Source organism: Gadus macrocephalus, chromosome 6, assembly GCF_031168955.1.
Source record: "Gadus macrocephalus chromosome 6, ASM3116895v1".
In the NCBI taxonomy this organism is placed as follows: Eukaryota; Metazoa; Chordata; class Actinopteri; order Gadiformes; family Gadidae; genus Gadus; species Gadus macrocephalus.
In genome coordinates this window covers 9,280,951-9,308,140 of record NC_082387.1, presented here as the reverse complement: position 1 = coordinate 9,308,140, position 27,190 = coordinate 9,280,951, and the positions used below count along the sequence as shown (strand labels likewise).

Sequence of the window (27,190 nt, the reverse complement as noted above, 5' to 3'; positions counted from 1 at the left end):
TTATTCAACAGGTGTACACCTTTATTGCACCTTTATCCCATTGTTTTTCACCACCTGACCTGAAGGTTAAAGGTTTTAAAAGGTTTAAATTACATTTATTGGTGTTCAATATTGTTGAATGATTTATTCTGATTGTTTTGTTTACTGTTATATCCGAAATAAATAGAAAATAGAAATATGTAGTATTTGGTATGAATATGAGTTAATTCAGTAATAAGCAGTAACTAAGTATTTATTAAAATATATGCAGTCACCTAAAAGATGGCTAGATTCTACTATTACTTAACCCCTATTTATCTGTGATGTTGAGATTTAGGTATAACTAGCGTTTTTCTTTTTTTTTTATCTTTTTACTCCAGAAAAAAATCCTAACTACCTAAGCACATCTGCTGTTTGTATGCAGTTGGGTAAGAGGGACTCATTCTTTGGTTTCCTCACTTCCTGCTTAAAGCTGATATGTGCAAGGGAAGGCTGCACTGCTTCATAAGAAACAATTTAAACTATTGCATTAATAGATCTATGCCTGCATAAGGTAATCCGATTGCTTGATGGTTTTCTCAAGTGTAGAAATTCCTTGTCATTTTAGGGTGAGGTCCTGATTCAGATATCAGCTCTGACCATGGTCTGAGTCATTCATACCAATACCTCAGCCAGGTTTCTATAGTTCTGTTCACAAATCTAGAGATCCCTTTGCTAAATGTTGAATTTGACATAAATGCTGTTTTGCTGTTTCAAAAAGACAATGGATTCCATTGGTGGATTTGGGAATGTCTATTTCCATGAGGGCCTTAGGGAATGTGGTCAAGTCCATTTTATTTGTTTTGTCAAAGTCACTAAAGGCTTCACATGCCAAATTGTATTCCTCCCCTCAACCCTTGCTCCCCATGGGGCAAGGGAAAACTGTGTGTGCAGTGGTCGCCATACGTGGTCAACATAATGGTATCATAATAAGCTCAACAGTAAAGTCAGTAAGTTAAAATGTAATTGTTAGAAAACAGAAAATGGATAGCCGGGCAGCATCCAGGCATAATCACACGCTAACACAAAGGCAGTATTGTGGTCGGATGGGGCAGGGTGGGCAAGGAACAGGTTGGAAACCTCTAATGTAGTACGTATCAATAGGCTAGTGCTGGCAAACAGGTTGATTTAGCTGTGATGAGAAGCTGAGGGACACTCCTAGATCTTACCTGTTGATCAGGATCTTAGGCTTTAGCATACTGAAAGGCGAATGGATAAAGACATGGAAAAAAACACTTCATATTGAGAGAAGTTATTTAATTCTCCCTTCGCCACTCCTGAAATCCGATAAACTGTACATAGGCCTATTTTTCCCCTTGATTTAAATCTATTGGTAGCGGACAGATTTTCTTGAAACTTTGGCAAATGTCCCACTTGAGGTAAGTGTGATACCATAGCATTAACCAATAAGCCTTGTATTGTAAAATACTTAGAACCCGCAAGTTATCTGTAATATTCCACAAAGAAAACTAAAAAGTTTCACTTCCTAATGTTCCATGCTTCCCTAAAACAAAACAACTACTAAACCACTACTACTACTACTTATTTTTCTAAGTTGATAATTACACCAAGATTTGGGATGCGTTAGGTGTTACGCTTAACATTCAGTGTTAAGCGTTGACTTCAATTATTTCCTAAATGTTTCAGTTGTGTGTATCTATATTTAGTTGTGGGAGGCCGGGGCACATTCAGTCATTCATATTTGATTGAACAGTGAATCAAATATGAGCATCATCTAAACAGTCGTGTTAGGAGATATTGTTGTTCATAGTTTGGAATAGTGTGAGGGAGGATTTCAAAGGTTAAGCACAAGCAGCACGAGAACAGACCTTGTTGGAACCCCACATGTTGTCTTTGTAACTCAGCTAATATGCAGTCACCAATACACAAATCAGTATGTAGCCTTAAGTGTTTTAACCAAATAAGTGCTGTACCAGACAGCTCTGCCCCATTTTCTAGCATTTCTTTAAAATGATCTTAGAATTATTGAGATTCGATCAGCACTATGATCCAATAATGTGAGGAGAGAGATTATGTTTTTAAGTATACGTAATGTGTCCTCGACACAAGCAGCATACTATTGGGGTCGGTATTTAGACTGGTAAAAATGTCCAAAATAGTTTGAGGCCAGAAAGGGACTGAAATGTAGTCCCACATTTTCATAGATTTTTCTTGAAAACCTAAGGTTGGATATAGGCCTGTAATCCTCATCGTCATCCGCTTATCCGGGGTCGGGTCGCGGGGGGAGCAGCTCAAGCAGGGGGCCCCAGACTTCCCTTTCCCGGGCCACATTGACCAGCTCTGACGGGGGGATCCCGAGGCGTTCCCAGGCCAGTGTTGAGATATAATCTCTCCACCTAGTCCTGGGTCTTCCCCGAGGTCTCCTCCCCACTGGACATGCCTGAAACACCTCCCAAGGGAGGCTCCCAGTGGGCATCCTTGCCAGATGCCCGAACCACCTCAGCTGACTCCTTTCTAAGTAAAGGAGCAGCGGCTCTAATCCGAGTTCCTCACGGATGGCTGAGCTTCTCACCCTATCCCTAAGGCCTGTAATTAGTAATTATTGAATTTTAATTAAAGACTCTAAATAGCTACAGTTTAAGGCCTGTGAGAAATCCCCTAATAGAAGAGAAACCATTTAGGGATGTAATGTAATGAAATGTCATTTGAAACATTTTCAAAGAAACTTGTTGGCAGAGTAGATTTGTGTAATATGCTGCTCAACCTTAAGTATTTCATGATAATTGCATCATACAAGCCAACATCTTTACTTTGTACAGTAAATGTGAAACATATTGAACAAGTCTTCTAAATAACATGTTTTCGGGAAGGATAAAAAAAAGGGAAGCAAATCTTCACATGAATTATTGGAAATCAATTCATTTGAAACTGGTGGCTGAGTCAGCCCATCATCTGATGAACTCGGCAGTAAATAAAAAATTGGTAGTTGAGGTCATTAAAATGCAACATCAGAAGATATCAGAACAGAAAACAAGTTCCATTGAGAAACAAATCTCAGGTTTATTGATAATGTTCATTTTCAAAACTCATTGAGTCATTATAAAAACAGTATTTACAACGTGTTTTTCTTTTAAGTTAAGCACACCAGAAAGAATGGAGGACAATCATTTTAATTTAATTTATTCAGAAGTCACTCCACTCAGTCTGCTCCCAAAACAAAATTCAATGACATTAAAAAAAATGATTGTTTACAATGATTACTTACAGTGTTCTGAGGTACAAAAAAAACAAGAAAAACTGAGCACTCAAACACTTACAGAAAACCCTGTACATATTTGTAGGGGTGGGGGGTGCCCTGAACACACACACACACACACACACACACACACACACTCTTAGACCTGCAATAACGATCAGTCAGTCTCAAAGGATCAAGCTCTGTTCCTAAGATGAAGAAGTGAGAGTCGCTCGGGAATGATGGTTTTACGGCAGAAGCCTCGGCCGCGGCATGACTTTCTCGAGATTCAAATCATTTGACTGAAGAAGGTGACATCATGTGACTTGAAGTACAAAGTCATGGTTCGAGTCCATAAAAAAAGCACAAGGCTGACGCGCCCCGGGGTGATAAACAGCGTTGCGCAACATCCAAGTTGCGTCAACGCCAGCGCGCAGCTGTCCTAAATAAAGTGCTTCTGATTTGCATCGTAGTATTCATCCGCCGTTGCGTCATCGTTATCCGCCCTATATAAAGATCTGGCACGGGGGAACGTGTAGGTTCCGGAGGAGATTGCGTGTTAACGGTGAGTATCGGCACCGGACGAGCAGCAGTCGTTCACGCTTTACACCTGAATGAAAAGTGAGCGGTGAAACACGCACTGTTTTGTGTGCGTGTGAGTCACGCCTGAATCGTCTCACTTCCTTAACCTCCGTGGCTGTCGTACGAATAGAAGTTGCAACGTTGGGGGAAAATGATTGGCATCGTGAGAATTCCCCTGGCATCTTTGTTTTTTGTCGTCAACATTTTGATGATTATTCAGAACAATATAATATGATTTCATAGAAAAAATATTTGTCACTATGCTCCCCTCAAATGTTTCCCCGTAGATAAATATATAAATTCTGGTCGTAATTTGGCAATCATGAAACAGACACAAAATAAAAATACATATACAACTTTGAAATAACAAACAATAGAAACTCCTATTTCCACCGAACTAGCATTACATAGACAAGTCACATTTAGACACTACTTATATATTACACATTTTGTTACTTTCCATAACATATGTTTAGGTGTAAAATGCATAAAACGCTTTGGAAATCAAACGTAATGTTTTTTGACTGTGTGAACTGTCTGAAGCATGTCTCTGATTATTTCAATACATAGAAAGGCAACAAATAAAACAATTGGTTTGACTTCTTTGGCTTTTTAAAACTACACTGTAAAATAACCAATAAAAAGTGCTTTTATAATTGCCCCTTGCAGGGACTAGAAAGTCTACTTTTGGTTCACAAAGGGATTAAACAGGGCCTCACAGCCGGGGGAACTGCTGGCTATGCCAAGACTAAAGACGTTTAACAGGTTGTTGTTGTTGTTTTTTTATCTAGCTTCAGTAGTTAAAAGTCGTTTTGGATTTTGGTCTTATACAAAAAGATTGCACACCCACACCCACACCCACACACACACACACACACACTCCCTCCATTAAACCAATCGAAACATCCATGACCCCGGTACTCAAGGCAAAAACGGGTGGCATGGACAACACATTCAAATCTCAGCTCCGCGTCTCTGCTTGGTAGTGGATGACCTGGCCCTGGAGAGGACCCTGAGTGGGAGACTACGACTAGTGAGGACAACAGGGGACACAGTCCAGTCCACCCTAACAAAATAGTGGTTTCTTATGCGATTGTCTTAATCGGTCTGCATTGCTATCCATCCTTAATCTCTCGACAACCATGTAAGAAAGGCTGTGGGTTACGTTACCACATGGGGAAGGCAATGAACGGGGACACACACACACACACACACACACACACACACACACACACACACACACACACACACACACACACACACACACACACACACACACACACACACACACACACACACACACACACACACACACACACACACACCTCTACAGGACTTGAAAAAAGAAAAAGAAAAGATGCATACTGGTCACATGCACGTGTACGTTCTGGATCTAAAACCAAGACATGTCTGAACTATGAAATGCACGACATGAAAAAGGTCTTTGTTATAGTTTTCTTACAGAGTATGGTCGACTACGACAGGTTGATTTGAGGTCCTCTCACATGCTAGGAACAGGTGGCGGTTGGGTGGGTCTGGCTGGGACATGGGTGTGCATGCAGAAGAGGTTTGGAGTGGCTGTCGGGGGGGAGGGGGGGGGGGGGGTTACATGCAGGAATGTACACACAGTTTTACCCACGGCAAGGGTAGACTGACAGACAGACGGACACAGCACAATGAACTAACATCTGGTTAGAGAGCAGGCCTGTGATTGGGTTGAGAGAGGGTCCTAACGGTTCCAATAGCTTGTGCAAGAGGAAACGAAATTAACCGACGGACACAAACACGTCCAGGGTGAAAGGTGTGTGTCTGTGTGTGTGTGTAGTGTGACTAAGTCCCGTAGGCTATGTCTCCAGCCTAACGGATGTACAGAACCTGCGCGCACGCGAACCCGTCTCATTGGACCGTACCCACTTTGCAAGGAGTGTCCATAAATCCTCATCTTCCCCAACCCCCCTCCACACACACACACACACACACACACACACACACACACACACACACACACACACACACACACACACACACACACACACACACACACACACACACACACACACACACACACACACACACACACACACACACACAGAGACTAGACTAACTCATCCGTCCATTTGGCCCACAGCAGACGCACGCGCATTCATATGCGGGCGGCAGGATGTGACTGCGGAGAGGGGGGGGGGGGGGGTCAGATGCTGCTCTCGGATTGGCTGTGGTGGTTGGCCGTGGGGCAGGCCGGGGGGGGGCAGTTCTGCTCGTTGAGCAGCAGGAGGGTGGTCTCGTCCGGCCCGTTCTCGGCGGGCGCGTGGCCGTGGGACCCGAGCTCGGCGGCGATGGGCGTGGCCTTGTCCGCCCGGCTGCTCTCGGGGGACGTGGGGGTGCTGTCCAGCTGGGACGCCACCAGGCCGTTCTGGTACTGGGACCGCGTGATCTGGTGGGTGGATTGGGGGGGGGGGGGGGGGGGGGGGGGAGGGAAGAGAGGAACCGCATTAACATCAACAACAGCAGGCTGGGGCTTTGTCATCAGTTTGAGTTGGAGAGTATCATTCCAGCACTCCATCGATGTGTGTCCGTCGGGAGATACACACGTCGTTTGGGCTCGTTTAAAGAGGGTTTGTTGCCCCTGCATGCCTTTCGCCTGGAACAGGGTACGTGTATCGTAGTAGATAACGGATGTTTGTTTTAGGGCCCGACCGATTTATCGGCCTGCCGATTTAATCGGCCGATTATAGCCTTTTTGAAAATAATCGGCATCGGCCAAAAAGACACAGATTACAACCGATTTTTTTATTTTTTTTATTTTTTATAAATGTTATTGCGATTAGTATCCTGCAGATTGCACTCCTACTCGCCTTGCTAACTAACAACTTTAGCTGGAGTAAAAAAGAGGAGATAGAATTTTACCATACAACTTGAAAGCACGCTCGCTCAGGCAGCTGCGCGCTCACCTCACCAATGTACACAAGACGCGTTGTTTGAGCATGTTGTGCCTGTTTTTCTTTAGGTCCCAGGCCATGTTAATTTGTTATACTGTAGACTCTAACGATGAGACCATACTGCTCAGCACGCACGTGTTAGTCACTGCTCACGAGCGCAGCACATTGGGAGTTATTTATTTATTTTACATTACACTCATTTTTGACTGTAAATGTATTCTAAAACACTCAAAGGTTCTGCATTCAATTCACATATTCGTCAAAAGTGTTTAAAGTATATTTAAGGTATCAAAAACTACGTTTTATATGTTTTTTTTTTTAATCAGCCGATTAAATCGTAATCGTAATTTTTCTCTGAAAATAATCGGCATCGGCATCGGCACTCAAAAATCAATATCGGTCGGGCCCTAGTTTGTTTACACTTTGCTGGGGTTCAAGTGTTTTTAAACAGTCACTTCCACGGCTGGCCAAGTTGGAGTTCACCAATCACGGCCCCCGAATGGATCTATGCTTCCAGCAACACCATCGTTCCAAAGAAAGCCAACCCCTAACCCCATGTAGGGCCCCCATCCGGAGCACTCCCACCGTCTGACGTCAGACGGGAGGATCTGACATCTGTCTGGCCAGAGTGGTTTCGTGTGGCCGACTCAATGCGTCACCGTGGATAATAATAACAAGCGCATTGTTTACCTTTACGAACTGCAGGTCTGTCAGGGCTCTGACGTAGAAGTCGGGGGTGTACTGTGGCGTGGGGCTGCTGCTGCTGTTGTTGAGCTGGCTGCTGCTGCCGCCGCCGCTCACCGACAGCGCCTCGCCGCGGTCCGCGCCGCTCAGGGACGCCGTGCGGTTCAGCCCGCTCAGGTGGGAGGGCGAGCGGAAGTCTGGGGGAACGGGAACGGGGGGGGGGCACACGCGCACACACACACGGTGAGTCGCGTGTCAGTTTGCAGAATAAATGGGTTGTGTACATAAAGCACATCACCTGTGCACGCACACACACACACACACACACACACACACACACACACACACACACACACACACACACACACACACACACACACACACACACACACACACACACACACACACACACACACACACACACAGTAATATGTAGGCAAGGTACACTTGGATGTGAACAGAGAACAACACAAAATGAGTGCATCAATGGTGTGATAGGACAGGCACAACGGCTGATCGGACGATGCAGTGAGGCGGTAACCATGGTGATGCCGATAAAGGACTGAATGGATTACAGCCATAAACAAATAACCAAGAGACAATGTTAGTCAACAAATAAGTTGGGGTCAGCGCAAGGGGTTAAAATGTAAGGTTATAATAACGTAACAAACTTCCTAGAACGCCATTACTTATTATGACGGCCCCACACACTCACACACTCGGTTAGGTCTTACAGTGGGCAACATGATCATTCATCAAGGCACAAAATCTGTTAGGTGATGCTGGCCCCATCACTAGGTTACGATCATTCTGAAATTCACTACTATAATGTTATGAGGGATGCTTGGCCAGGAACGGAAGAGACAAACAAGTTTTTTTTCATCAAGAACAGGCTTGTCAACAGTAGTCTAATCTTTCAAATGCCTAATAATGTCTCGGAAAGATGTCTGGGAAAAAAATACGCTTTTTTCTTTTTACACAAAGCTTGCTTTCACAAAACCTTAAACGCAATCACATCAAAGTGAGATCACTACACATGGCGTTGCACAACTGTATGAGTTTACAGAACCACATCTGGTTTCACTTGGCAGCTTAGGCATTGCATTACGCCCACTGATATCGCGTTAGCATGCTCGTGTTGGTACACACACACACACACACACACACACACACACACACACACACACACACACACACACACACACACACACACACACACACACACACACACACACACACACACACACACACACACACACACACACACACGGGAGAATTACCACCGGAGTAGTTATTATTACCAGGTAAGGTGAATCTTCCAGTGTGAGGTCTCAGGGAGTCATAGGAAACAGTTTTACCTGGACAAGTCGGTTGAGTTATCGTTCAAGGAATTCAGCTAGGCGGGGTATCTTTGGAGCAGTTAAGCTAATACGCTAGTAGTTGGTTAGGTGTGAAAGACAACACATTTTCCTCTCCGGATATTATGCATGTGCTACGAGTTTCAACGTGTAAAATTGTGGGAATTTTTTTTATGAATGGATGAGTCATTAGGTTTGGCAATCTTGGCCATCCAACCGAACCCCACTGTCTACGGGAATATCCCCAGAGGATAATTATCTATCCATCTTTTTATTTTTTTTCCTAATGGTGCCAATCGTTTGGATTCAGAAAAAAAAATACCCTTACTTTTAGTGAGGGTGTATTGTGAAACCTAGAGTTTTGTTGCCAGGTTAGTCACAAGAAAACATCATGATTAGATCTCTAATGGTCTACGTTAACGTCTGTTATGCTTCAGCATTGCTTCAACGTTCCATTTACCTGGTTGCGACGTTGAGGAGCCAACCGGGAATTCAAAAAGCAAATCACTCTTTTGAAACACAGGTACTCACTAGCTTTCTTCGATAGGCTAAACAACGGGGCACTAATGAAGCCAATCAGACATATATATATATATGTGTGTGTATATTATGTATATATAGATCAAAGAGCAATAATTTGGGATGTCGTTGTTGACGTCGTGAAACTAGCTCGAGTAAATAGCCTGCTAGGAAGAGTCTACCGAATCGAGGTGGTAAAGGAACCCAGACATGCCGAAGGTTACCTGGGAAGCGAGAAAACAGAGAGAACCTCTTAAAAGAGGCAAGAGACGAGGGATGAGGGGCGACCACTGAGAGAGAGACAGGGGCAGAGAGAGAGAGAGAAATAGTGAGAATATGGGTCAACTCTCTTCTGGGAAGTGAACCAGGGACTGGCAGGGAGCCTGATGGCCCAGGACCAGGGACAATTCTTCCCGTATTTCACAGTTATATTTCCCGGAAGAAATGCTACACAAGAGAGAGAATGAGAGGAGAGCACACACACACACAAGTGTTTGAGGACAAAGAGACAATATAACAGGAAATTGCAACAGAGTGGATTTAAAAAACCACGGCATAATAGTATTTTTTTGGGGCTTGAAGCAGCGAAATAACGAGAAGTGAAGAAAGAGAGGGAGGGAAATATGCAGGGAGAAAGGAAAAGAGAGTTCGATAATCATGTGACAAATGATATGTTGACATTTTTAAATGAATGCCAAATATCCCCCTAACTAGAAATGACATGTGACTGAAGGAGAACTTTTGGGAAAGAGAGCACCGTGGGTCATGACTAGTTCAGAGATTCTCACACTATGCGTGTCGGGATCCAAAAGAGAATTTCCGTATGTCTGTGGGACCGCAAGGGCACACTCAGAAAACTCTCCGCACACAGCAATCTGGGATCCTTTCCGAGTGGGTCATGACACAACGTTCAAGAAACACTGGTCCAGTTCGCTACATCAGGCCACATCACGGACCGTGTGTGTGTGTGTGTGTGTGTGTGTGTGTGTGTGTGTGTGTGTGTGTGTGTGTGTGTGTGTGTGTGTGTGTGTGTGTGTGTGTGTGTGTGTGTGTGTGTGTGTGTGTGTGTGTGTGTGTGTGTGTGTGTGTGTGTGTGTTCTGGCGCAATCACTGATCAAGGAGAACGGGTCTGATCAGAACACAACGGATTTACAACTAACACCCCACCCCCCCCCCCCCCTCATTTCCTCCTCCGCCCTCTCTATTCTATTGCTTCTCTCACTCACCTCACCCAGACACTGACAGCTTTCCCTCTCCGCTTAGATACCAGCCCTGCACTATGGAGAGGTGCGTATTACCTTGCTGGAGTGAGTTGGTGTGAGAGTGAGCAATGGCGGTTTTAGGCACGGACGAAGCGTGTGAGAGACGGCGGCCCGGGATGTAATTCAATGTAGATCCACCACTGAGAGTGAGAGATACTTTAATAGCCATTCACCCCGTGGACACTAGGGGGCAGTCGTTAGCCGGCCCCGTTAATCCGTTGCCCCTTTCAACACTAGGTGGCAGCAGTTAGCCAGACCCCCTGTCAACACTAGGTTGCAGCAGTTAGCCAGAACCCCTTCAGCCGGTTCCCCCTGTCAACACTAGGTGGCAGCAGTTAGCCAGACCCCCTTCAGCCGTTTCCCCCTGTCAACACTAGGGGGCAGCAGTTAGCAAGACCCCCTTCAGCCGTTTCCCCCTGTCAACACTAGTGGGCAGCAGTTAGCAAGACCCCCTTCAGCCGTTTCCCCCTGTCAACACTAGTGGGCAGCAGTTAGCCAGACCCCCTTCAGCCGTTTCCCCCTGTCAACACTAGGGGGCAGCAGTTAGCCAGACCCCCTTCAGCCGTTTCCCCCTGTCAACACTAGGGGGCAGCAGTTAGCCAGACCCCCTTCAGCCGTTTCCCCCTGTCAACACTAGGGGGCAGCAGTTAGCCAGACCCCCTTCAGCCGTTTCCCCCTGACAACACTAGGGGGCAGCAGTTAGCCAGACCCCCTTCAGCCGTTTCCCCCTGACAACACTAGGTGTCGGCAGTTAGCCAGACCCCCCTTCAGCTGTATCCCCTATCGTCACCACGCCGAAACCCCTGTCAGCCGTTCCCCCTGTCAGCACTTGGCGGCGGCAGTTAGTCGTCTAACGCCAAACACTGCTGTTGCGGCTGCCACGATGACAGGAAAGTGAACCCTTTTCTAAGAGAGCGCAGCGGGGAAAGAGGTGACCGAGGAGACGTGACTGAGGAAAGGGGGAGAACAAGAGGAGGAGGAGGAAGGGATAGAGAGGAGGACAAACTCACCTAGTGTCGGGGCAATGAGAGCCATAACGCCGTAAAAGGAGAAAGGTCCGGTCTCAAACTTCATGTTCTCGTTGCCTGCCTCGACCTCCACACGACCCTGATGACGATGGGGGGAGAGGGCAGCAGTCAACACAACAATAAAAACTGGTTTATAAAATAATAAGGAAGGACGTTCCGGAACGTGTCTCCGTGACGGTGCCACATTGCATATCCAAACTGCCAGATTTCCCTTCCAAAGATATGTACAGTGTTCCTCAACGTAGGCCTGGCACGGTCGCGTGCCAACCCGCTCCAAGAATGTTTTTTTCTTTTCTCCCATCCACCTGAGGAGCGGTCAGGCTGTGCTTGGAGGAAACACGCTGTTCATTTGGAAATGGCCAAATGTCAGAAAACAGCATATATTTCCCACAATCCATGTCATCCAATGACATGGATTGTTTCATGCATCTGTTGTCCATGTTTAACATATCTAAAGAGTTACACCGTGTGTGTGTGTGTGTGTGTGTGTGTGTGTGTGTGTGTGTGTGTGTGTGTGTGTGTGTGTGTGTGTGTGTGTGTGTGTGTGTGTGTGTGTGTGTTAAACCCCACGTGTCACAGGAATGTGTGAACCGCGGCAGCAACACCACATCACAGATAATCCCCCCCCCCCACACACTAATCCATCTGTATCTCCATACATCCCCTCTCAAACTAACAGGAAAATCAACACGTGTGTGTGTGTGTGTATGAACATTGAGTTCAGTGCACCCCCACCCATCAAATGTGTAAAGGGTTTCAGTTTTATGTAAGTGCGTGTGACTGCTCAGTTCTTTGTTTATTTGTACCTCGGAACACTAAAATAAATGATTGTTCACAATGATTTCTTTACAATGTCATTGAATTTGTTTCGGGAGCAGCTTGAGTGGAGTGAGTCGTGTGTGGTAGCGTTGTGTTGTGTTTTTCGCATGCGGGTGTACGCGAGATCAGTGTGAACAGATGATCGATTTGACGAGAGACAGAAGCAGAAGTGCACCGGAGAACTCTTCCGGGGCCTTTGAGCACAGCAGGGACACTAGCCACAACCTCCTCTCACTCAGCAGCGATGCGGTATTCAACCGTCCAGAGTGCAAGGCTAGTATTTAAAGAGAAGGGAAATGCTTTTGTGTCAGTGTGGGTAAAGGGAGTGGGAAGGGGACTTCTCCTTGAGCACTGGGTGTGCCAGCTTTCCACACACACACACACACACACACACACACACACACACACACACACACACACACACACACACACACACACACACACACACACACACACACACACACACACACACACACACACACACACACTCTCTGATGTAGGAGTGGACATAAATAGGAGACGTACACGTCATACACGTCAAAATGCCCACTTTGATGCACACACACATACATACAAAGTCAGTGATGCATGATGTAGATGAAGACAAATGGGAATTAATATGTAACGTTATGAGAATGTTCAGAAAGTGGAAACACCAAGAGCGCATGTGCACACACAAGCACACGAAACGAAAAGACCTTTGACCCACGGGCAACGGCAGTAAAAGACTGACTTTGGGTTCTAAACGGCCCCAAAGAAAAACCTCCTAGCGAAGTCAAGAGAAGTGACGTTACAGTCCGTGTCAGATCATTTCCGTGTGAGTGGAACTCCGGCTATTGAGGTGGATTTTGAGCAACGCATACATGATGTCAATATAAGGACTCTCAACTAGGTGGTAGATCAGCATACCAGATATGACACACACACAGACAAACACACGCGCACACACACGCGCACACAGCTTTCAACACGTGTGATTTATTGCAAGGTGCAGCCTTGCAATAATACAATAATAGGGTGGGTATAGTGACTGAAGGTGGGGGGGGGGGATGAACCTACGTACATTGTGAACTCCATGAGAGATTTCTAAGTGTGCAATCGGGGGTCAAAGGACACACTGACGTCGTCTTTCGGGTCCCTAGATGGAAAAGGTGTAAGAACTCCAGAAACAGTTGGGACAGCATTGAAGACTAAAGGGAACCCAGCGAAGGACTCACTGAGAATAATAGGTATGAATAGGTATGACTAAAGGTCATTATGAGACTAACTAACTAAGAAAAGAATGAACGCTCAATTGCTCAATGACACATCCCAAACAAACCGGAGTCAAGGAGTGCAAGTGTGTGTAAGTGTGTGTAAGTGTGTGTAAGTGTGCGTAAGTGTGTGTAAGGGTGTGTGCGTGTGTAATGTGAACGGGGCTGGACATGAATAGACGAACACGTGCAGTCTTTCTTGTTTCTTAATAACTTACGACAAAAAGGGGGTGGCAAACAGGTCATGGACTGAATGTGTGTGTATTCTGGCCAACACCTATTTGTACCCATGTCTTTGTCATGGCTCAAAAGGGAGGCATGGGTTAATGGTCGACATGAAAATGTGAACTCCTCTTATTAGGAGGCATGCATTGGCAGACAGCTATTTGCCGTCACTGTATATGGCATCAATTCCACACACTTCCTGTCCTACGAACTGTTCTGTGATCTTAGGGGGGAGGGAAGAGACAGAGAGGGCGAGAGAGCGAGAGAGAGAGAGAGAGAGAGAGAGTGTAATAGAGGCTGGGACCCTAGACCTAGCATGTGAGACTCAGACCTGGCCCTAGGCAACAGACACACACACAGACACACAACAAACAACATAAACACATGATGACAGAGCTTGTAAACAACATGCATTCACCAATATTCACACACACACACACACACACACACACACGCACGCGTGCTATAAAAGGAGTGGAAGGAAGTTGAACATAGCCATTGAATTATTTGTCTGTGATGATGGGCCTGGTTCTCATGAAGCTGTTTCTAATGACCTCCTACGCAACAGTCAGATATACACACCCACAAATACACAAACATGCAAATACACACACACACACACACACGTGCAAATTCCCACATGTGCAAATTCTCACTCAAACAAACAAACACAAACAATCAATCACAATCACACACAGCCAAATCAAAGGGAGCATGATGAAGGCCAAATACTAAGTTGCTTACGCTTGAAGCACAAAAAGATTGTGTGAAGTATAGCAACTGTGCTAACTTTGACACCAAACTGAATGAGGGCATGATTACATGGGTAGACGGAATAATGGATGGCTGTTTTTATTCTGTAAACATTAAGTGACTTACATTTGAACAAAAGCAAAAACATGCAGTTAAGGTTACATAGTGGGACCTTGAGTAAATGTTGGGTCGTCTTTTAACTTTATCGTCGTTCTGTTCCATAAACAGCCAAACCAGATCCTATTCTTGACGGCAGAGATATCTCAAAATCTCTATCGATTTGTAAAAAAAAAAAATCAAAAAAGCAGATGAAACATCGACTAAGCAATGATCACCGCATAGACCGCAGTAAAAACGCGTACCCTCGCCTGAATGTTCATCAGTGACCAACATTTCCCAGAGCAAACAATTCTACTTTTCAAAGACACACACCTGTCTGCAGTCTTTCGATGGGTAGATATACACTTCAGTCAGTCACGACTCGTGGTTGAATGTCACCCCCCTATGCCACCACCAGCGTAATAGATTAATCAGCATGGGGGGTCTCCACATCCTGCCTCCCACGAGAAAGGTTCCATTACAACGATGGGGGGGTGGGGGGGGGGACTGCAATGATTGAAAGATTACTGTACCAATCTAATGACTGTTTAGGGACAATGACATAACCGACTTGTGGGAAGTTAAGAATGTGTGTGTGTGTGTGAGGGCAGGGGGCGGTTGTATTTTGAGCTGCAGCTCATGCAACATCAACGAGCATTTTTCCCACCTCATGGGATTTAAGGTCCTATTTATATGTAGACAAAGTGTATACAGTCAACACAGAGGCGGGAGATGTTTCTAGAACAAAAATGTTTGTGTTGTGGAGCACACATGACCGTGTGTGTGTGTGTGTGTACTGTTCATATTAAATATATAAATTGTATAGAAGCAAGCAAGAATGTGCGGACACACACACACACACACACACACACACACACACACACACACGTCACAATGGAGTGTGTCCCCGTTCCCCCCTCTAGACACCCCTTACCGAAATTCCAGTTATCATCTGTGTATCATTTCCGATGATCCTTTACTCAAGATCGATATACTGGGAACAATTTATCCTGTGTGTTGGCAATCCCTTTCTTTCACTGACCGGGCTAATGCTCTTTCCGCTGGCATTTCCTTTGCTATGTAGTGTAGGTAGCGTATTGTTAATGCTCGCAGTAGCAGCGCTGAGACCAATTCGGGACCACAAAGCGAACAGCTAATCCGTCAGGATGTAGTTGATTGGCTTCAGACCAGAATTTGCCCAGTGACGGCCAAGCCACTCCACTGTGAGCAGACCCGACGCTTCACTTCACTTCATTCAGCAATGTCACAACCTTTCAGCCAATCCCATTCGGGTTCGTCAACTCGAGAATTTAATCCATTCTTTCTTTTCCTTCAAACTTTGGACGTACACCTTAAGTAATGGAGATGCTGAAGTGAAGTGCATAGTGAAGCTTTCACATGGCAGATGTACCGCACGCACACGCACACACACACACACACACACACACACACACACACTGGTGCCATCTGTCACGCACCCAGGATTCTAAGTGGATGGAGTGGAGATTCCACCAGTGTGGGACGTGGAGGGGTCCAAGCGCCCTGCCTCTCTGGGTGAGCAGGGTACTGGTCAACCCTGAAGACAGTGACACGCAAAGACAACTGTGTGACGCAACAGTTTTAATGAATCCATGCAACTGCTACCTATGTATGTATTGTTGTTTGACACACAAAGGGGGCACTACTTATTTTTATTAACTAGTATATTAATATTAATAATAATGATACTGAACACCTAATCCTTGTGTAGCCACGATTCGATTCATGGATGAAATTGTCTTCACAATTTAAACGTTCTTTGACTATAACCATTTAGTGTCGAAGATCACTTATATCCAATGTTAATAGCAGTGAATACATACGCAGTTCATTTACGAGCAGGAAGGTGCTAAGCATCTCGCTCAAAAAGGTTTGACATGTCGCTTTCGGAAAGGGCATCTACTTTCGGCAGTTGTGACCACAACCTAATTCTGAGGTAATGAGTGGTGTGGGTGACAGGAAGTAGACATTTCTTAGTTTGGGCTGTGTGTGTGTGTGTGTGTGTGTGTGTGTGTGTGTGTGTGTGTGTGTGTGTGTGTGTGTGTGTGTGTGTGTGTGTGTGTGTGTGTGTGTGTGTGTGTGTGTGTGTGTGTGTGTGTGTGTGTGTGTGTACCTGCAGGATGAGAACAAAAAAGTCCACGGCCTTGCCCCGCTGGTAGACGTAGTGATTCGGCGAGCGCTTGTCTTCGCTGTTGAACTTGATCTCCTGGATGACGTCCGGGTGGCGCAGCATCCGCAGCAGAACTTTGTCCAATACCTGGGACGGGCTGAACAGGCTCACCTCTGGGGGGGGGGGGGGGGGGGTCAGTGGATGAGTGAGTGAGTGAGTAAGTGAATGTGTGTGTTTATGCGTGTTTGTGGGTGGGTGAATGTGTGTGTTTATGTGTGTTTGTGGGTGAGTGAGTGAGTGATTGAGTGAATGTGTGTGTATACGTGTGTGAGTGAGTGAGTGAGTGATTGAGTGAATGTGTGTGTTTATGTGTGTTCGTGGGTGAGTGAGTGAGTGAGTGATTGAGTGAATGTGTGTGTTTATGTGCGTTTGTGGGTGAGTGAATGTGTGTGTTTATGCATGCACATGCACGTGTATCGGTTTGCATGGTTGGTGGGAGGGAGAGAGACATAGAATGGATCATTAAACATTGAATGTTTTCTCTGAATGCATGTAAAAATGATATGCGTGCATATCTACGCCTGCAACTAAACCACTAAACTCAATTCAATACAATTGACGATACAAACATTGAACTACAGTTGCCTCGTACCCCCTCGCCTTGAGGAAAAGGTTTGAAGGAGCAATTTTGATCATGAACGTGCAAACAGCGGCTACAAATGTTGCAACATGCCGAGGCCTGGATGTGCACTGTGGGTGCATGCTTGCAGGAATGTGATGAATGGACACAAATCAAATCACTATCAAATCAAATCAAATGTACTTTGAATAAAATAAACGTACTAATGCTGCAGTGAAGAAAAAGGGAGAGAAGGAAAGAAGGACAGACGGGATAAAATGACAAACTAACGAATGAAAGAAGATAAGAAAAAGAAAGAACAAAAGTCTCCTGCATTAGGAATGCTGCATCATGCAGACACGGGCCAGTGCCACTGTCCTCTATGCGGAGTAAATCAGGGTACAGTTGCTACCAGGCAGACCCAGCACCAGGCCACATGTTGCGGAGGCGGAATGTGGAGTAGCTCTTGTGCAACGCCCCCGTCAGCTTCTGCTGCAAGGTGAATGGAGACCTATGCAGCTGAAATCCTAAACATGCTTTCACGGCACGAATGTACACAACAACCTGCCTTCTATACGTTGCGACGATGACTTGACAGTTCAATTAACGGATAAGCGAAAATAGAAAGTTATAATAGAAATAGAAATAGAAATATAGAAAAAGAAATAGAAACGAGGGCGTGAATGTGTCTGTTTGTGTGCGCAAATATGCTCCTACACACTCTGTCGTGTCTGCGTGCGGATTATGCCGTGATGTGATTAGCAATGCACAACAATGATGTGTGCGTCCGTCCCCCTACCTGTGGCCAGGAAGCGATGGGCAGCCAGTAACAGCTGAGGGGAAATCTTGGCTTTTGATTCACCCTCATTTTTAAAGGCGGAGAAGTCCCTCTTGTTCTTATTGGGCGCCACTTTTTTCCTGTTGAGGTTATCCGCTGTGGGAAAGGAGAAAGAAGACGTTACTCATTTACTCATCGGAAGTCATTGAACTGTAAATGTCTTCTAATAGCCTTGTATTAATCAGAAGGCACATCAATCAATGAATAACGACTACATTGAGGTTGTGAATGATAAGCGTAGATTGGTCCACTCAACACACTGTAAAGGTCAGATTCATCCAGGATCTCCGATTTGATGATCTCCTCGATGACGTCTTCTAGGGTGACCAATCCCAGGACCTCGTAGAAGGGGTCGCCCTCGCCTTCATTGTTCACCTTCTGGACAATGGCCAGGTGAGATTTTCCTAGGGTGGTGGGGGAGAACAAGAAATGCATGTTATCAGATGACTAGGTCGGTCAGTTACCTGTTGGCCCTCCAAACAAACGGCGTGCATCATTTAATTTTAGATGATTCAAATTAAGAAAAATGCATTTATAAAAAAGGTATTGTGTAAAGTCCCCAACTTTTAAGAGTTTTACAAAATACAAAAGTTTATAATTTATATATAATACATATCAGCTGCGGTGATATATATAATGATTTTCATTCTCAAACCTAGCCAAACTAGAAAACCACGTTTCTTCGAGGAAACAAGTTATTTTGCATTGTTGGTACAAGTTTTTTTACTATTGCTTTTGTGCATCGTGACCACACACACACACACACACACACACACACACACACACACACACACACACACACACACACACACACACACACACACACACACACACACACACACACACACACACACACACACACACACACACACACACACACACACCAAGAATAGGAGCTGGGGCCATTGAGGAATGAAGTCACTGAAAAATGGCGAATGGAACCACTATCTTCATCATCTTTGTCGCCCTGACAGCCCATTCATGCTCACAGTGGGGGAAGTAATTTTATAATTAACTTCAGGTTACACACACTACATCAACATGAGATGCAGAAGCAGTATTAACATACAATGATACGCATGCTCTAATTTCACAAGAGAAGTATTGGTGATACAGACAGAGGGAAATACACAAAAGACAGTACTTTATCAATGCTGCCAACAGAACAAACATCCCCATCCCCTATAATGGCTGAATAAACCTTTGACAGCACAACTTCATTGTGAGGCTTGCCCGGCTGTATAGGCTGAATTATTAATGGAAACTTCAGAGTGCCATTAGGATATGAACAGCAAGGCACACACACACACACACACACACACACACACACACACACACACACACACACACACACACACACACACACACACACACACACACACACACACACACACACACACACACACACTTTGATCTATAAAAAAAGCAAACTAAAAGATGAAAGGGAGGAAGTGAGGGAGGGATAGAGTGGCAGAACAACAAAGACCAGTCGCATCAAGCAGACTTTCAGATCAGTGGGTTCTTGTAAACGGTGCTCATACGCCAATCGCTAGCGCTTAAAAGGGGGGGGGGGGGGGGGGGCGGGCTAAATCCATCCTTTAATTCCTCCCTTAGGGTCCAAAGCAGACTTTTGCCCCGGGCGTTCTGGCCAGTTGCCACTCAAGACCCTTCAGACAGCGGGGAAACAGGAAGCGGTTACCTCACTGTCTAAGGAGTCTGGTCTTCCCCGTGACCGTGACGGGGATGTTTTTGCAATGACGACGACCCCGGTCGTATATTTAGTCTGGACCTTCAGGTCTCTGGAGAGAGGAGGGTGTGGGGGAGAGGCAGGGGTGGGGGAGTGAGCAGGGCGGACAGTGCACTCATCCCCTGGCTCCTCGGCAAGGTCATTAGGGCCAGGACAGAGAGGCACCAGGGAGGCTTCTGTGGAAGATGGGCATGGTGTGATGGGCAGTGAGTCACCAGTTAGCGTTTATCATTATTATTTTCAACTTTAAGGTCATTGTCTGTGGTCGGAGATGTCGGTGGGTGGGTGTATTCAGACATAAAAGGAAATAGAACTCCTGGCTTTAACTCCCTGCTGTTATGTTCGTAACTTATATTTTATTATAACACCTTTGGGAGATGAAACGGCGAGGCTGAGGTGGGAAACTGATGAACAGCCAACAGCGTTCACGTCAGACACGAGGGAACCTTGAGGGGCAATCGATAGTTGATTGTTGTTGACTTTGTACGAGAGATCATTAAGAAAGACAAGTGAAGGAGGAAGTGATGCAATGGAAAGCAAACAGAAAGGATACTACTGCGTGTGCGTGTGCGTGTGTGACCTATGCCTTAGCTCCCCCATAGAGCTGAGTCAATATCTCAGAGGAAGTAAGACCCTGGGGACACACTTAATGTGCACACTGGAGAAACTCGAGTCTCTTGAGGAGAACACACACACACACACACACACACACACACACACACACACACACACACACACACACACACACACACACACACACACACACACACACACACACACACACACACACACACACACACACACACACACACTGATGGCGGTGAGGTTATTTTGGAAGCGTTTTAGACGACAAACCCAGAAACCATTTCTATTTTTACGGGGGATCCTTCCCATGCGTGGATGACCCGTGGCGGTTCCGTTGACCCGGGCCCCAGTCGGCCGTTAGCACGCTACCCTGCTGTTTGTTGACATGCGACCTCGTCTCTGACAAAAGGGAGCAGACGGGGAGCTATGGGTCTGTATGGGAGAGGAATGCCATGCCATGCCATGCATACCACACACACACACACACACACACACCAGTGCATCGACTGCATGCCGACTGCTGACACCAAACTGGAAAACAGGCCTCGCAAAAAAACAGAGGGACAACCCACACACACTCCCACAGGCCCATGCACAACAAGAATGCAGGTGCAGGCTTTGTACACACATGCACATCACACACACATGCACATCACACACACACACACACACACACACACACACACACACACACACACACACACACACACACACACACACACACACACACACACACACACACACACACACACACACACACACACACACACACACACACACACACACACACACACACGATGGCTAGATCTGGTCATGCTCATCTAACCTGTTTTTCCAGTGACTTGCTAAAGCTGGTCTCCCTGACAAAAAGTGAAGTACATAACTATTCTGTCATGTTTGAGTCCTAACTGCAACATCAAACTTCTTCATTCTTCTGTTTTACAAATAGATGGACCAGTGTTATTGTCTTTCATCAATAATGAAGAGTCCACAACAAGTCTAATGTAAATGAATGCCGTCCAATTTGATAGAAAGGCTGGAACAAGAACACTGGTCGCAATACTCTGCGTCTTACAGTGTGTTCAGAGTGTGTTCCAAGTATGGGGTTCGAGGCAAAGACCCACATCCAACCGGACATCCAACACGAAACTTAACATGACGACCAACTTAATGGTTAACGGACAAGGAAAGTTGGCTCATGCTTGCCCCATTTCCTAATTACAACTTCCCCATTTTTGTCAAGTGGCTCAATCTCAGCATGTCTGCGTTAAAAAGCAAACCATGTTGGAATCTGGCTGTTTTGGGGTTGTCGACGTGGCCCCTTGTGACTTAAGATGGAGGACAGGCTCTCGGAGGATCACGCCGAAGCATAGGATACATTACCAACACCCCAGACAGGGAGGCTTGGAAGACAATGGGCTTCAGTATCACAGTTCCACTCCCTGCAGAGGGAGTGGAACTGTGATATGGAGGCCTCCCTCCGCGTTTAACGGCACGTAGCCTTCCCCCAACGTTTAACGCCAGGGGCATAGGGATGACCCTTCTGCGAGAGGCTGTCACAATACTGTGTGTGACGTTTGAGATGTGGGAACACAAATCAGAAAGCTTTTTGTTCCTCAAAATAAAGCGACTCCTGTGAAATGACTCCTCGAGGGTGAGTCGGTGTGTGTCCTCGGCATGACACCGAGCGGCCGTGAACACAGAAACACGGGACGGGGCGTTGTGCTGAGAAAGCTGTGTTCTTTACACATGCAGCTGAAATGCATCGTTGGTACAGAGACAGTGGTTTTATGACACGCCATATTCAGCGATAAGAGAAACCTCAAGTGATATAGAGTGACGGAACAGAGCCACCTGTTGGACCTAACAGCACCATTAGGTAGCTGGGAAGAGGCTTCTGAATATTAAACATCACCGGAAAATAAGACTCTCTCTCTCTGTGTGTGTGTGTGTGTGTGTGTGTGTGTGTGTGTGTGTGTGTGTGTGTGTGTGTGTGTGTGTGTGTGTGTGTGTGTGTGTGTGTGTGTGTGTGTGTGTGTGTGTGTGTGTGTGTGTGTGTGTGTGTGTGTGTGTGTGTGTGTCAAGTGCAAAGTTCATGCAGTTCACTATTAAAAGGACACATTGGCACTAGGCATTGATTGAATAACTACAATGGGTAACCCTAACGAAGGATCACTGTATGCCTATATGTACATTGTATGTTCAAAGGGCAACTGTAATGGACGCACAAAGCAGCCAGGCGTTGAGACAGGATAGACCAGAAAGTCCAGGATAAAAGAGGAGAGCCACCACCCAAGGAATTGCCGGGAAGCAGCAAGCTTAAGGAACAACTTCTGTGATCATTGCACAGCCCTGGCGACCTGGTCCTTAGAACGCACCCTTAGAACTGGGTGGGGTGGCGAGCCAAGAACCTGCAGCATACAATGCAGATGACAGATATTCTGTACAAACCTGACAACTAAACTAGACAAAAGAACAGAAAGAGGCCACTCGAAATTCTTTAGTGGAAGTGGAAGAAACCAATAAACATTCACCATGAATGAATGACTTCTTATTCTTTGTCGCAATCTTGTTGATTATTAAAATGGATGATGAAAATGGTTAACAGTTAAGATAATAACTGATAAAAACTCTTGTAGTAGGTCGTAATTGTGAGTATTACGTGGGGGGGTAATTCCTGTCAAACGGTGCGGCTGTTATCGCTTGTCCCTCGTTGCTTCTTAGTGATTGTGTTATGCTACTGTTGAATCGGGGCCACATGTTAGTGTTAACATGTAACTTTTTCAGCACTTTCTGCAACGCCACATGGTCGATTTCAAGACCTTTAAATGTCCCTATCCAAGCGACTCCCTTGTGCCTGCCATGTAGGCCTAATATAAGAGAAATCCATCATACCCCAGCGTTCAACCTCACCGTGGGATGGCATTGCCATGGCAACCGGTGCAAAGGAAGGTAAAGAGCAGCACTTTACAGGCACACAGTGGGGGGGGGGCGTGGTTATTGCCCTACACGGCAGGTTGTCGGTCAGTCGGCCCCAGTCGTCACCATGTTAACGAACACCCGCTTGGAACCCAAGACCCTTAATAAACTGGTAGCACACAGTGTTTAGGTATCCATCTATGGCAGGCTAACAAAACATTAGCTCTTTAACTCAGGGGGTGGCTGCATCTGTGTCTTCCATTCCGTGTGTCCAAGGAGAAGCCCTGTGACTCTAGAGCTCTCCCAGAACAGCAGGCTGAAAGGGCCGACGGACTGACTTCACCGCCGGCGGCCTTCGGGGTTCCCGCTTTGCTCTAAACGCTAGCTGGGCGAGGGAACTAAATTACAAATCCGTTTCATTTATATTTACATTTAGGGCATTTGGCACACGCTTTTATCCAAAGCGACTTACAATAAGTACATTGCTCATAAGAAGTGAAACAATATATCGCTGTCAGTACAGTAAAGATTGTTCATAGATTAGCAATTAGTATAAGGCAAATGGAGTAATCCCTTACTGAGTGTAATGATAGAGTGACTCAAAGGTTAAGCCATTCCAAAGAAGCCGCTCTAGGAGATTAAGTAAGAGCAAAGTATCATTCTATGTATCTATTATATAGAATAATTGGGATAGCCTTTAGAGACCATTTAAATGTCTCATGGGTGAGAAACATTGTTAACTGCCTCAAAACTGGATCAGAATGCCTCTTAAAAGTCATAATGGTAGTGCAGCAATCCCTCGTTACTCTCTATGAATATGGACACAGAACAGTGCGTGTCCGTGCGTGCGTGCGTACTCAACACCGTCTGTGACCTTGAGGTGCAATGGAAAGGAAAAACACACCCCAGTGGGAGATGGCAGGAGTGTGACACATACGCACACACACAAACACTGTATTTTTGTATGCGTGCGTGTCTCTGTACTCTGGAGAATGTGTTTGCCGTCTTGGGAGGGAAGGCAAAACAAAGTGACTCGTAATTTGATAGTAATGTGGGAAAAGTCTATCCACAACCTCACTAGTGTTGACAATATATTTACCATGCCCATTGATTTCAGAGGCAATCCCTTATCAGTTTGTTTTAGTCTTCTCTGTAAACTTCTAGCAGAATATACAGTTTAAAGGGACCGATAACCCATCAGCTGATAACCCAGATGCAACTACTTTGGCAACGGATGAATAGAGCAATTCAGAGCCAACACAAATCTCCCTGGACGCAGAAGCAAAGGTGAGGGTTTGTTATTGGCAGTGTCGAGGCTAGTCCATGATTCAGTCTGTTTGTTTATGGTGGTGGAAGGTGTGGAGGCAGAAGGAATGCAAGTGTGCATGTGTGTGGTTGTGCCTTTGATCAGACCCTCCACATCCCTGTCTTTTCAATGGTGTATTTACAAATCTGATGGATGGACAGCGAAGTGGAACAGATGGAAAATGAAATGACGAATGAATGAATGAATGAAAGAATAAATCATTAAAAAAATTTCAAATACATTCCATTATAGTCTAGTCACCACCGATTCTGAAACCCGACCCCAACCACCGCACAAACCTTTCTTGAACTCTTCCAACATGGAATCCAGCTTGGTGTCATGGAACACAAAGTGCACCGGGTGGCTGTAGAACTTGGTGATGGTCTTCAGGGTGGTGCAGTCGTCCGGGTCCACGAAGGCCAGGTCCTTGACGTACAGGACGTCAACGATGTTGGAGCGCTCCGTCTCGTACACGGGGATCCGAGTGTAGCCACTCTCCATGATCTCCGACATGGTGTTGAAGTCCAAGACGGCGTCCCCTTGCATCATGAAGCAGTTCCCTATCGGGGTCATCACGTTCTCCACCGTTTTAGTCCTGAGCTCCAGAGCCCCCTGGATCATGTTCAGCTCCTCTTTCACCAAATCGTTGTAGGGCTCTGTCACCTTGAGCATCTCCACCAGCTTTTCTCGGTTGTACACAGTGCCAATTTCCTGACCAAGAACACAGTCCAGCAGCTTGCTTATGGGCCACGAGAGGGGGAAAGTGAGGAGCATAAACAACTTAGTCACCATGATGGTGTTGGCACCCACTGCCAGGCCGTGTCTTGAGCAAAGAGCCTGGGGCACGATTTCACCGAATATGACGATGCCACACGTGGAGGCCACCACGGCACCGATCCCAGAGCCAATGAGGTCGTCTAAGAGGATAGTGAGCGTGGTATTGACCAACACGTTACCCAGAAGCAGCGAGCACAACAAGTAGTTACCTTTCCTCCTGATGGGCTCGATCTTACGGGCGTACTTCTTTTCCTTCTCAGTGCCGCAGCTCTGCACTATTCGCAGCTCCATGGGATCCAGAGCCATGAGCCCCAAGTTCAACCCGCTGAACATACCTGAAAGAACTAGGAGGAAAGTGATTATGATCACCTGCAGCCATAGTGGCAACAGCGAGGTTTTCTCTTCCACGACCCGCAGTCTTCCGTCTTCCTCACCCAACTTGTACCAGTTGTTATCCTGGGTGTCTTTGACACATAAGCTGTACATCTTTTCTTTCTCACTTTTTCGAAGGGGCTTGACTTTCACGTTGAGCACCCCAGTGGTGCCCTTACCGCTGACGTTCATGGCTCCCCGAATGACTAAATCTTTGGTGTACTCGTAACAAGTCCTGTTAAAGGGGCCAGTGTGTTGGTTTCCACTGTCATTTTCGTCCTGACCCGAATCCGTCTCCATGAACTTGATGATCGTTGACGTCTCTGGTAGGATATGTACCCCGTAGAACCTCAAGAGGATGTTGCTCTCCTCAGTTACCTGTATTACCCCATCGTCAGTGGTGTTGGATTCCCTGTCGCTCCTCTCCAGCCGCATGCCGATGATCCGAGTGCTGCTACCCAGGTCTGCGAGCCCAGCCTCGGCCTGTCCACCGGCCACAAAACACGAAAAAACGAATAAAGTTAATGTAAACCCCTGTCCACTCCAGTCTGTCGCCATGTTTGTTTCACTATCTGAGAATTGGGAACTGACGTCACTTACTCATTTCGCACAGCCTCGCCCACTCTTTGCATAATTAACTGATCTAGCCAATCGACGCGTTGTACGTCATTTGAATTTCTTGAGCGAGCCCCCTTATTTTTATTTCTCAACATTGGCTGAGGGAAATTTTAAAGAGACAACGCAGCAGACACATGTCCCATGTTTAAAGCATGTCTTCATGTCTGCAATGACAGGCAATGACATGTCTTTTATCACAGCAAATGCAACGGCGTCTACAAATAAGATGTTAAAACATTCAACCCGGTGTCAATTTCAAAGGTGTAATTGCTCTGGATATTATTACTATTATCATAAATATTATAGTAATATCATATAATATAAAACGTAGGCCTAAGTGGCCATGTTATTTTCCTTCTTGCATGGTATAAGTAAATGCGTTAGCCTCTCAATCTTTTAAATGATGAGAAATGTCAACGTAAAATATTTGTAGAATATATAAGATTATGTAAAAACGAGAAGATTAATGAAATTGAAGTTGATATTCTTATCCAAACATTGTTTTATTGTGTAGCAGGTATAAAG

At 45.8% G+C, this 27,190-nt stretch overlaps 1 protein-coding gene across 4 annotated transcripts; it reads right to left on the bottom strand.

Moving 5' to 3' along the window:
- Nucleotides 1-3,010: 3,010 nt before the first annotated feature.
- Nucleotides 3,011-26,632, bottom strand: LOC132459400 (metal transporter CNNM4). 4 transcript variants are annotated; one of them, XM_060053908.1, is made up of 9 exons: nucleotides 25,198-26,632; nucleotides 18,602-18,745; nucleotides 18,303-18,437; nucleotides 16,888-17,057; nucleotides 11,569-11,665; nucleotides 9,521-9,586; nucleotides 8,721-8,777; nucleotides 7,426-7,616; nucleotides 3,011-6,230 (listed from the first exon to the last, which is right to left on the bottom strand). In XM_060053908.1, the coding sequence occupies exons 1-9, from the start codon at nucleotides 26,603-26,605 to the stop codon at nucleotides 5,988-5,990; spliced, it is 2,511 nt and encodes an 836-aa protein (XP_059909891.1). In that variant the 5' UTR covers nucleotides 26,606-26,632; the 3' UTR covers nucleotides 3,011-5,987. The 4 variants fall into 4 exon arrangements, 3 of the variants coding, with proteins under 3 accessions (XP_059909891.1, XP_059909892.1, XP_059909893.1); XM_060053909.1 differs by lacking the exon at nucleotides 8,721-8,777; XM_060053910.1 differs by lacking the exons at nucleotides 8,721-8,777; nucleotides 9,521-9,586.
- Between the last annotated feature and the right edge of the window lie 558 nt (nucleotides 26,633-27,190).